Source organism: Pseudochaenichthys georgianus, chromosome 22 (genome assembly GCF_902827115.2).
Source record: "Pseudochaenichthys georgianus chromosome 22, fPseGeo1.2, whole genome shotgun sequence".
Lineage (NCBI taxonomy): Eukaryota > Metazoa > Chordata > Actinopteri > Perciformes > Channichthyidae > Pseudochaenichthys > Pseudochaenichthys georgianus.
The window spans coordinates 13,102,715-13,115,944 of record NC_047524.1 but is presented as its reverse complement, the minus strand read 5'-3'; the positions used below and the strand labels follow the sequence as shown (position 1 = coordinate 13,115,944).

General features: G+C 40.7%; 1 protein-coding gene across 1 annotated transcript; it reads left to right on the top strand.

Annotated features, from left to right (window-relative positions):
* Positions 1-339: 339 nt before the first annotated feature.
* znf292a (zinc finger protein 292a) lies at positions 340-12,913 on the top strand. The gene is made up of 8 exons (XM_034111415.1): positions 340-522; positions 2,524-2,678; positions 3,546-3,624; positions 3,926-4,061; positions 4,195-4,397; positions 4,641-4,777; positions 6,063-6,204; positions 6,352-12,913. The coding sequence occupies exons 1-8, from the start codon at positions 373-375 to the stop codon at positions 12,466-12,468; spliced, it is 7,119 nt and encodes a 2,372-aa protein (XP_033967306.1). The 5' UTR covers positions 340-372; the 3' UTR covers positions 12,469-12,913.
* The last annotated feature ends 317 nt before the right edge of the window (positions 12,914-13,230 follow it).

Sequence of the window (13,230 nt, the reverse complement as noted above, 5' to 3'; positions counted from 1 at the left end):
GACAAGAAACACGAGAATACCGTGCCCCTGGGGTATTGGAGCTTGTTTAAAATGTTCATGAAAATATAAAAGATTATGTTTGTCTTATGCTCAGTGCTTGGAGGTCATGGCCGAGTAGCCTGTCTTTGCACGGATGGTAACAGCATCAGGGTAATCCAGGAGTCCAATCATACTGATTAGGTGATGAGCAAACACTTCACGTTCACTCTGTTTGCAGAGTGTGATTTTGTGCCACAGTATGGATGCTTTGTTGACATCAGGGGTGTGTGTGTGGAGCACACTCTGTACTCACCCTTCCCCCTCTGCGTGCGCGTGCGTGTGCGAGTCTGGCAGCGTAACATCTGTGCGTACGCGGTCGTGATTGTTGTGAAGATGGCGGAGGGGGAGACAGAGAAGGAATATGACACACGGAAAGCTATCGAGGAGCTCCGAGAGCGGTTCCAGGGTTTGACCACAGCTTTGAAAGAGAGTTTGCAGTCCCCGCTGGAAGCCTCCCTGCATTTCTGCCAGGAGTTTTGCCAGGTTAGCCCGTCCTCCTGCTGCTCATCCCGGGCAGCCTGCAGCCCCTCTGGCTTCCTGGCCGAGGATGCGCGTCTACGTTTGCTACAACAATGTAGCTAAGGAGCTAGCTGCCTATGCCTGGCATTTCAAGATGGGGAAAAAAACTCCTCCATGGTTTTCAGCCATTCTCTCAATGATGATCGTTTATGGCATGAACCTTTTTGCAAAGTCTGACTATCCATGCGACGATAAGTCACACCAACGTGTGCGCGCCGTGCCTCTATTACTGGTATTTTCCAGGCCAGATAGCTAATAGCAGATGAATGTTGCTAGCTGGTATGCAGGGTCCCCCTGTCCTGTGCAGTGGTCATGCTGTGCAAAAAACGGGTAGCTACATTAGCGAAATTTTACAGGGCCATTGCATTGAAATGCACTGAATTAAACGGTTGTGTCCCCCTTTGGAAAGACAATTAAAACGTTATAACGCTGCATGCTGGCTTAAGTTTTAGCTTGGTGTGAAAATGGGTTACTTTTTTGAAGCTGTTTGATTGTACGGAAAGATCAATGATTTTTTTCCAAGGTGCTAGCCCAGGCCTTTTGCCCTAATTAATCCAGCTAACCACATCAGCGGAGATGTTTATTACAGTCGTATAGCCAGCACCAGTGAAATATGTTAGATGGATGTCAATGTTACAGCAACCGATCTGCCTGCAACTGGCTGAGACAGTGATTAAAAAGGGAAAGTGTGGCAGTGGTCACTGACTCCATTACACATCCTTCTCATTAATTTGCCCCGACCACGAACATATGATGCGATGTCTCCATTTAATTTATATAACCTTGTGAATTACTGCCATTGTACCAAAATAGTTTGGATTATTAGTGTGTTTCTATCCAACATTCAACGCCGGTAAAGAATGCAACTTTAAAGTTATTTGAGTAAAAGGGGACGAGCCTCGGGCTGCATGCTGCTGTAGTTTTGTGCCATGATGGAGATTTATCTCGTAAGAGTAAAACTGCAGGAATAATGGAGTCATTCAGGATGAAATGGATCTGTAGAGTTTTTCTGTGTGGAAGAAATGGAGGGAGTTTTCATTGATGAAGGTTAGGCGTTATTTGAGCTGGGGTTTGAAAAAAAAAAGAGGGAGGATAAAGAAGTTGTTTTTTGCTGAGCCACACATAACTGGTGCGTTGTTATTTTAGGTGTCTACATCTCTGCTGGATTATGTAATCAGTAGATAATAAGAGTATACAAATGCATTTTTTGCTTCCTTAAAGTTAATAGTTTGGAATTAATTTTTTTTTTTCGAAAGTTAGATGATGTTTTTTATTTTTTTAATCAAAGCAAACTTTAAAGTTTATAGTGACTTTCAATGTTTACATTAAATATACAATTGCTACCTTTTTTGAGGAATGGGATATTTTTCCTCACTAAACATGTTTTATTTTGATGTTGTCATGATTATCAAGCCTTTAATCTGTCTTTTACTACCATGGTTTCCTTAACTTATATTGTTGTCCAACTGGACTCACTACTTTATATGTTATTACACTTATACAACTGCCGAACTATAGAAAGTATACAAAGGGACACAAATAGTTGGGCTAACAAGTAAGCTTATAGAGCTACAACCCTAACTATGGATTTCATTATTGATGTATATACCGTTGTAAGATCTATTGGTATTAGTTAATGAGTTTGGAAAATGCAGAACATTTTGAAAATGTATGTCATAATGTCCCAGTATGAAAGGTAATATCTCCAAATGTTTTTTCATTGCTAGGTAGTTGCAAAAACCCTAAGAATAACCATGAACAAATAATGAAAAATGATTAAATGACTAATTAGATGTACTGTTGTATTGGTCCCATTTTTATTGGGTTTTGGGATTTTATGATTTATACACATTGTGTTCGTCTTTACATTTATTAACCCGTATTGCTATACACAGGTGTGGCAAAAACAAACAATCAATTAATCAATAGTTTGGATCTAATTGTAAGTATTCCTATGTTTGGCAGGTCCTTGTGGAACATGTCGGCCGTTGGAAAACTGATGAAGATCCTCTGCCTTTGCTGGAGGTCTACACTTTGGCCATCCTCAGCTTCGCTCAGGCATCCTCCTGTCTCTCCTCCGAATGTGAAAACGTGCCACTCCTACTTGAAAAATTAGCACTGTGAGTAGAAACTTTCTGGAAATTGTATTTTGTTTTATTACACCTCTCAGCATGTCATTGACCTGTAATATGTGTTAAATATTGATGAAACATAATGCTCAAATTGCATGTTGGAGAAAGCATTCTCCTTAAGTATTTCCTGTGGTATTCTAAAGTTCATGTCGCAATGGATGGGTTACAGGTTTTGGATGTGCAAATGATATCATACTTAATATTAGTTTGCTTTGCAGTTCCAATTATATAGTTTACTCTTTGTCCGGCTTCATCATTTTGAAGACAGCAATCCTGCACAGAAGTTGCACAATATTTGACAATAACCATGAAAGAAAACGCATCCAAATCCATATTTAAAAAAATCAGAAATGTGGATATAAAAATATTAAAACACTCTGCATCAATATCCAGGGAGAAACTACTCCTCTGTTCACAAAGTGTGCTCTTGTGATCAAGGCAAAGTCCTTGAGGCGGTAATTGGGGAGCTTCGACATATTTGGGATGGGCAACAGAATATACTTTGCACAAGGTGGTTAGGTGAATACTAAAAAATGAAAAGAAACCGAGGCAACAATTATACAATGCAATGATGTAACCTTTTTTGTTATTGATGATTAAGTACTGATCTTTATTTAATAACACATACACGTACACCAATATTGATCAATATTGATATTGATAATTGTAATTAAAGTGTCTCGATGCTGTGGATTTACACCTCTTTGTCCTCTTTGTCATCTTTATTTTACACTGACTTTAATGCTTCACACTTGGTGCATAGTTATTCTTGTATGGCCACCCTTAATTTTTGTAAATGTGTGCACAGCCTTGACCTAAATGTGCCTTTAACAAATAACTGTGTTGGGTTTACAGGAGCTGTGCGGAGCTGCTGCTCTTACTGCCCCAGCATGTCCCTGGTGCCTTATGGGAGGAGTTTCAGTCCTCCATGAAGGTCAGCTTTCCCAGGCATTTATCTTTGCAGTGATAAGCAATGAAAGGTTGTTTAGTAATTTGAATGCATTAGGTTGAGCCAATCATTGAAAGCAATCAAAAAACACATTCCCTGAATGTTTCAATCTGTTGGTTCTCTTTATAAAAACAACATCAAATGTTTAAAAGAGTTGTACAATGTTTAATAGTAATAGTAATATGGTAACCTTGTCCAAACAATTATGTTAGACTCTTTACTGTCTATCATTACATACACTCACTGAAATGTTGGTAATTATGTCTTAATATATCTTATGTTGCAGTTGGCACACAGCCTTTTGTTAGAAACTGGGAGCACACAACTTTGCCTGCTCTCAGTTCTGGCACAGCAGGATGGCGTCTGGTCCAACACCACACTAAGCAGCATCATGTCCAATAAAATCCCTCAAACTGAGCAAGGTTAGATCTGACTTAGTTTAAAAATGCACCTTTCTGACTTGTGCAGCTTTAATTACACATATTTATAATTGTATTGTAATATTCTGCATCTCTCTCTGAACTTTCGTCTTTTTTTTAAACTTTTCTTTCTTAGTACATGAATATCTTGAGTTTGAAGGTGCTGCACTTCTGAACATGAGAATAAAGCACCTAATTAAAGTGGAGAGTGTTGATAAAGCTGCTGTACTGGCTAAGATGTGCTCAGAGTATCCGGGATATGAAGGAAAAGGAAACTTCAAGCAAACCTACTTGCTTTGCATCTGCATGAAAAAAAGTCAGGAGCAGCTAATGGAGGAGGTAAAGAATTACACACATTACACTCACTACATTTAAACACATTGTAGCAAATGGACAATTGGACTGAAGATAGACTTTAATTTACAAAAACTGAACTGAAATGTAGTCTAATGACCAAAACCCACTTATCACTTGTCCCAGCGGTGTTATCAAATATGAAAGATTTGCTGATTTATTTAGTTAATATAAATCGACTATTTTCCTGTGATCCACTATCTTATTTCTCTTTTTCCTTTAAAATAGATTGCGTCAATAGACTGTAAAGATGCTCTTGAAATGATCTGCAACTTGGAGTCAGAAGGAGATGAGAAAGGAGCTCTCTGCTTATGTTCGGCCTTTCTCAAACGACAGCTACTTCAAGGAGATGTTTATTGTGCTTGGTGAGTGTGGCTGTTTATTCCAGATAAATACCCTTACAAAATACAGTGGTCATTGAACCAATACATTACGTAATTGGTTCATCAAAACTGAAGCACTCTCTGTACAAATCATGTGCACAAAGATACTCACTGACCTTTTTGGAGCATATTTGGAGGCTGATTGTGTGTGTTTGTAGGTCCCTGTATCTTAATACATGTTGTACTTGAGGGAAGAGAGGCATGCTGTTAATAAAGGACTTATGCTCAGCTAATTTTAAAGTAAAAACTATGCAGTAGACTTAGATTTATTGTCATCCAAATACTCAATATGTGACCCGCTCTATCGAAATCAGTCGGAAGTCGCAACGGCTCATTTCAAAATAAATGTGGATTTACGTAAAAAACTATTTTTTCGGGGTTCGGGTGTTTTGTTTGATTTTAAACAAACAAAGTCTTGGCATTCAGAATATGAAACTTTTTTATTTCCAAAATCACACAATAAATACATTTTTGAAGCTTGTAAAGGGACGAAGACAGCTCTCACTCGCAATCTGCTCTTCCGTAGGGCCGCCCCCCCTCCCTCCGGCTGAAATTATGAATGTAAGAGTATAGTAATCATAGATAACACGGCAGGGTCCATTACAGTTTGTTTTCATCTGATTTCAATTAAACAAAGTCTTGGCTTTCAGAATATTACACTTGTTTCGGCAAATTCAGATGATAAATACAACTTTGAAGCTTGTAACGGCATAATTACAAGCGGAGAACGGAGTAACTTAACGTCACAGCAGGCATAACAACAGCCGGTGTTTCTCGTGAGTGTTTTCCCCGGGAAACAAACACAATCACACAAACGCAAAATTACACAAACACACACACGCGTATACACACACACTCGCGAGCTTCCCCTCAAAACGAAAATATCTTCCCTCCGTAGTATTTTGATCATTTGCTCCACTAATAATCAATCAGATCGATGGATTCCAGAGAAGAGAAAACTTCGAAGGCCTTTTTCTCAAAATTATGACTCTGTGACAGTCATTATATAATGTGACATATTTCGCTTAATATTTGGAGTAGAACAACAATCCTGATATCATTAGAAAGCTAGGAATATCCTCTTTCCAACAGTGTATACAACTCAAAATGTGTCTTCGGGTCAATGCGACTGATTTCGATGGAGCAGGTCACATATATGTACTTATTATTTTTAAATAGAATAATCATAATACAGAACGAAAAGACGATTCAGCAATCCAAATAGTAAGTATCTGTTTTTAACAGTTGTGTTTCTGATGTTTTGCAGGGAACTTACACTGTTCTGGAGTAAGCTACTCATGCGTTTAGAGTCGTCAGCTGATGCATTTCTTGGTCACAGCAAAGAGATGGCTCTCCTCTGCAGAAGTGTCTGTCATATTCTGTTTCTAATCAAAGTCATTCAAAACGAGGTAAGATAAATAGTCTACGCATTTGTAGATGATAGCAGAACCATAACACATGACTATTCCCAGCAAAAACTACTCATATGATACTGCACCTCAAAGAGGACTTAAAATGATAATCTTTGCATTTTTGTTGCTTTATTATTTCTATAGGTTGGTGAGGTGGGGCTTCCAGTGTGTGTGGAAATGTGCATTCAAGCTCTCAAAATGACATCCAGTGACCATAAAGATAGCAAGTCCACCATCTGCAAAACGATATCCTGCCTCTTGCCAACTGATTTGGAGGTTAAGCGTGCATGTCAGCTGACCGAGTTCCTCCTCCAGCCTACTGTTGACTCGTATTATGCTGTGGAGTCACTTTACAATGAACCTGACCAAAAGCCTGAGGAGGATGGGAGTCTGCCAGTGCCCAATTCTTTACGCTGCGAGTTACTGCTGGCCTTCAAGACGCAGTGGCCTTTTGATCCAGAGTTCTGGGACTGGAAAACGCTAAAACGCAACTGCTTGGCATTAATGGGAGATGAGGCAGCTATTGTGTCATCTATAGACACACTCAATGACACAGACGAACAGGAGGTGGACAATGCACTTGGTAAACTCCCTGAATACAGAGACCTGGAGGATTTTCTGCTTACCACTACAAATGAACTTAACGAGATCACGGATGAACGAGAAAAAAACCGAGAGGCTAAAAAGCTTCGGGAGCAGGGTTTTGTGTCAGCCCGGTTCAGAAATTGGCGAGCCTACATGCAGTATTGTGTTTTATGTGATAAGGAGTTCTTGGGTCACAGAATTGTTCGCCATGCACAGAAGCACTTCAAAGATGGAGTTTATCTTTGTCCAATTTGTGCCGACAGTTTTGAAACAAGGGAGATTCTAGAGCCACATGTAGCATCACATGTAAAGCAATCTTGCAAAGAGAGACTAGCTGCAATGAAAGCTGCTAGGAAGGTACCTCAGTCCCCTAAAAGTCCATCAAAACATTCAAAAGTCGCCACCAAGGTGAGCATGAGTCCTGTTAAAGTTGAATCTCAAATCGGCAACCAATTAGCATCTCCTGTTAAGATAGAACAAACTACATCTGACACAAACATAAGTCAAGACTGTTTCTGTCCTGTCAAAAATTGTTCCAAGGCTTTCAAGTTTTTCCGCAACCTCATGGCTCATGTCAGATCTCACAAGGACGACGACGAGGCCATGAGATTTTTAGAGATACAAAAACAGAAAGTGGTATGCCAGTACTGCAGACGGCAGTTTGTCAATGTCAGACATCTAAATGATCATTTGCAGATGCATTGTGGCAGCAAACCATACATATGCATACAGTTGGATTGCAAGGCCAACTTTAACTCAAATTCTGAGCTTCTCATGCATAGAAAAACACATCCCGAGTTTAAGGCCCAGTGCATGTTTCCTAACTGTGGCGAAGTTTTCAGCGAGGCCTACCTGTTGTACGATCACGAGGCTCAGCATTACCTTACCTACACCTGCCAAACAGACAACTGTGGCAAAATATTTTACTCCCAGTCTCAATTCTTGTCACACCAACAGAGTCATTGTACAAATGATGCAGTAAACACTCCACATGTCACACATGAAAACCCTCCTGATACTCCAAAAGTAGAACCAACACCAGAGAGCACCCTGAGCAAAGAAGATACCGGTTCTGCAGTTGTCAATATTGAAAGGGTTAATACAGATATATATATGAAGGAGGACTCAAATGCAAATGCGTCTCCTTGCAGCTCACCAGACCTCGGTAAAGAACCTGTTCCTGTGAGAGTTAAACACTCCATTGAAAGCATGCTGAATTCTGCAGGATATCCTGAAATACAAGAAGCAGATACATGCTACACTCCTCTAACAAACCCCACTCCAGTAGCAGTTGATGTTGAACCAGCCCCAGAGCTTCCTCATGGGCACCGTGATATGGGAGCTGGAAGAAGTGAGATCCCACTAGGAAATCATGAACCAAGTGCAAACAACCCTTTGGCAAGTCAACAAGGAGAGGATAATATACAAAGCAATGAACTTCCAAAAGTGATTCCACAAATAATTTCTCCCAGTCAAATCAAGACAGAAATTCCTTGTTCACTGCAAGGATATCCTTCCAATACGCCTTCTGTATCTGCTGGAAATGAGGAGAACCTGCATAGCTGCCCACATAGTGAGTGCACAAGGGCCTACAGCACCAACAAAAGTCTGTCTAGGCATGTGAAGAAGCAACACCCTGACATATTTGAAGATTGGAAATTGGCAAAGAAATATAACAAAGTGGCCAAAATCACAGCAAAAAAGGTGTCAAATGGGCCAGCTTCACCTAATCCCTTTCAGAACCAAGGGAACAGGCCGTCAAGTCAGCCTGGAATACTATGCAACAAACCTGGGATGCAGCAAATGGATTACCCAATGGGATCTTCAACCTCACCTGCCCAATGCTATTCTGGATCAATGGAGCCCGTGCCTATCACTCCAATGGTAAACCCCACAGTTTATCCGTCATGGGGAAGCCCAAATAATCCCAGCGGAATGATGCAGTCAGACATGCCCGAGACATGGTCTTCACCCCCAGCGAATAATTGCTATCCAGAACCCTTCAACATGAATGAATACCCCCCTCGTAGCTATCATCAATGGCAGCCTGACCCTTATCAAGCAACAGCGCCTCTCCCCTCGGACAGAGATCCTCCTATGGCAGTTATACATGGTCCCTCTATGTCACATGCTCCTTCAGTTTCAAGTTTGATGTCTCAGTATGTGTCCAGTTCTTTGATGCTTGACAATGGAGGGCAAATCCATAACAGTGGGCATCAGTATGGACTTATGCATCCAGAGGGCCGTGGAGACAGTGTAGATGTTGGAAAAAGCAATGCAAGTATGACAAGCCAGTTGGATAGCGGAAACAGTATCTCAACAATTGATAGCCTACCTGAAGGAATTTACCACACTCCATATGCTCAGAGTGAAAACTCCTGTCCTACTCAAGGCTCCTCAGTTGATATTCCTGTGAAATGTTTAACTCCAGAGGCCCCGCTTGCATCAAAAGCAACAAATGAAATAATTAAAACAGAGAATGTCTCCGCTCCTTGTCATGAACACATGGAAGACTCTGTGGATGGCATGCTCAGTTCAAACAATGTCATTCATACAGATTTCACCTATGAAGCAGACTCGCCTGGTGCTGACTGTGAGGCTCTTCTCTCAGATGAAAAGGCAGGTGACCCTGACGTGCAGAAAGGAAAACGAGGCAGGTTGAGCAAGCGAACCAAATGGCCAGCCATCATTAAGGATGGCAAAGTCATCTGCAGGAGATGCTTCAGAGAGTTCACAAGCACCAAGTCTCTCGGAGGTCACTTATCTAAACGCTCCCAGTGCAGGCCCGTAGATGAAATTGACCTAACAGCTGATCTGCCAACATCTTTTCTTGATTTTCTCAATGACCCCAATGTCCTTGATACAAATGGAGCAGCATTCAACATGTCAAATGGTGATTTCTCACAAGAATCTTCTAGCTCGACTTCTTTGACTTCACCCTTGCTGATGAAACAGGAGCCCCAACATACAAATATAATGGACTATTCAGATTCCTCCGAAAACCAGCAACAGAAGGCCGGAGAGTTGGCAAATCCACCTCGTCAAGAGGATCACTTGATGGAAATTTCCCATGCCTTTCAAAGGTTAGATTTGATTGAGGCTGCTCAGGAAAGGAGGCGGAATGCTTTGTCATTAGAGCAAAATGTCAGTCATCGTGTTAAACCCCGTGACATTGAAAAAAGTAAAATACCAACTAAAAGTGATGACAAACCCACTGAAAAGATCCCCAAGCCTTTTAAATGTGACCAGGATGAGTGTGACTACTCATTTATGACCAAGGAGGCATTATTCAAACACTTAAGTAAAATGCATGATTACTCTAATGAGATGATAGAAGAACTTAAAAAGAGCCCATCCAAACTGTCTCCATATCCTTGTCAGATATGCCCCAAAACATTCACGAGAACGACAGGTTTGAGAATTCACTACGAAAAAGTTCATCGATTGTCAAAGGCAGAAATGCAGAAGCTAAGGATCAGTGCTCGAAACAGGCGTGCATTTAGACTGAACAAAGATGATGTGTTAATTGGCTGTGCGACTACTGATGCCAATTCCAGTCGTTCGGGACCATCTGCAGATGTGTTACCTAATATAAAACAGGAACCACTTGACATTGCAATTGCACCTCAAACAGACAATGAGAACAATCCACAAGCTCCTCAGAACACTTTACCAGGAGATGCCGGTAAACAGGACTTCATTCCTGATGTATCTATTGTTGCACAACTTCCCCCACCTCAAAACTACATGACTGATATGTCGCTCTGTCAGGTGGCACCATCAGTTCATGAAAAAGCTCCAGAGCAACCTGAAGTGGCTGTTTTAAACAAGAGTCCAGATGTGAAACAGAAATGCCATTCACAGGAGAAACTCAGTCCTGTTAGCAAAGGAAAAAAGCAGCACGGACGATCAGATGCATCATCCAGCAAACTAAAAGAGCCACTGTCTAGCCCTTCTATTGTGTCTGCTTCATCCTCCCCAGAGAAACCAGGAAGCTCTAAAAGCACACCAACAAAGGATGAACACCAGAGGAAAGAAAAACATCAGAAAAGGTTGAGCCTCAAAATGTGTGATGCAGACAACCCCTTTAGTCCATATAGACCATATCGCTGTGTTCATGAAGGATGCACTGCGGCATTTACCATCCAGCAGAATTTGATTCTCCATTACAGGGCCATGCATCAGGCATCCCTACCCCCGAGTAAACCTGAACCTGACATAGAAATGGAGAATGTCGAAAATGGCCAAGAGAGCCATCATAGCATAGACAAAGACGATGAAGTTAGGTGTCAGGTGAAAAACTGTTCAAGGGTGTTCTTAGGAATCACAAGGTTAGTGCAGCATTACCTCTTACTTCACAAGTTTACTCGTGACAAAGCCACAACCATGATGGCCAGCATGAACATAGGGACTTTCAACTGTGACCGGTCTGATTGTGCTCTCCCGTTCAACTCTGTGGAAAAGTACATCGAGCACATTAAGAATTACCACAAGGAAATCGCCATCTCCGAAAGCGGCTCAGTTGATCAAACTTTCAAGTGTGAGTTTGTGGAGTGTGACCGCGTTTACAGTACAAAATCAAATCTCCTCCGTCACCTGATAAAAAAGCATGCTTATGTTTATGATCCTAAAACAAGTGACGGACGACGTACTAAAGCAATGGGGCTCTTCCCGGGGCTCAACGGGAAAGAGAATGTTGAAAACAAATTCAAAGTGAAGAAGAAAAACACAAAAAAGAAAGATGGAAAGTCCATTGAACACTGGACTAGTTTTGGAAAGCCAACACTAAAATCACACGATGAGGCATCAGCCATGTGCACCAAGAAGTCTGCTCTGCAGTACCCATGCATGATAATAGGCTGCGATGCAGTGGAGCGGGCTGAAAGAAGTATATTCAAGCATTACACCACTCATGGCCTCACAGAAAGATATATTGAAGACCACAGGAGTCAGTTCATTTTCTGCAAAAAATACTCACGCTCCAGATTCAAAGATTCAAGCAAATCAGAGGGCGGGTCAACCTCATCTTCTGAGGAGGCGGAGCCAGATGATGGTGAAAAGCCCAGTGACCAGAAAACAGATGAGCTTGTGGATCGGCTAGGCCAAGAAGACAGCAAGCTGTCCAACGATGATAGTACAGAATCTCAAGCTTCCACTGGGACAGATGGAGGAATTAAAAGAGGTCGTCCCAAAAAGCCTGCACATCCAACACCAGCTTGTCCGGAGAGGATGCAGACCCTTAGGAATCGTTTGACTGTTAACAGTTCAAGAGAGAACTCAAATCCTGGTACCCCTACAGCCCAAGAACAACGTGACGATGGGGTTATGCCTGGGTCTTTCAAGCCTTTAGGACTTGAAGACTCTTTCCTTAAGTTTTTGGAAACCTCAGAGTCAACCCACTCTTCCAAACGCAAATTAAATGACAAATCTAATGCTGAACTGCCGTCCAAAAGACAACTAACTCACAGACAGAAATCTGCAATGAAAGGTAAAATTGAGTTCAGAGGCTGTGAAAAGTTAGTCGACTTCAGAAATCCTCTTAATCTAAAAGCAGTGAGCAATGTAAAGATTGTCATGGATAAAACTTTTTCAGATGGTGCTGATCTGTTGCTAAAGCAGCTACAAGACATGAGGCCGATAGTCAAAATAAAAAAATGGCTTTATAGTGGATCATAGGCCCAAACGTTGTTTTCAACCCAATCTCACTCAGGATTTGAGAAGTTATGCTGCAGAATGGTTTGTTTAGGCATCCGATTTCCAACTGTTAACACTAATGGTCACAGCTATCAATTATATGGCCTATTTTGTACTTAATGAAAAAATGTCTTGGATGATTTTAAGTATGTATGTTAGTCATAATAACCAGGTAATCTTTAGGGCATAGATTTTAGAAACATGTTTGTATTTATGCTTAGTATTGAAGAAGTTTTTTTTTCTTTTGCTAAATGGAGACTTTTAAAGAAAAACCATGTTTTTATATATCCCTATGGGATTTTAAATTCCGTTTGTATTTATTTCATCCTTTTTCAACACTAGTAGACCTATCTGTAATATTTACATGTCTTCCACAAAGTGTTCAATGAAATGTAACTGTTACTTTTTTATAAATATTGACTCCAGATCTTGTTTTGAGTTTTTTTTGTCTTATATCTAAGTTGTTTACACAGTCGAGTATGTGTGTTCATTAGTTTTCCCAGATTTATACCGTTTTTTGTATGGAAAACATAAACCATGGCCAGAATGTCATATCTCTAATAAAAAATGGTTTAGTTTTGGAAAAACGTTTAAAGAATTGCGCTAAAAATAATATTTTACTAAGATATAAGTTACACATTAACTGAACTTAACTTGCGTGAAAACCTGACATTCTTTGTATAAGTTTATTTTATGGGAACGACCAGAAATCTATACAATGTAAAAATTGTAAATAAATTAGGT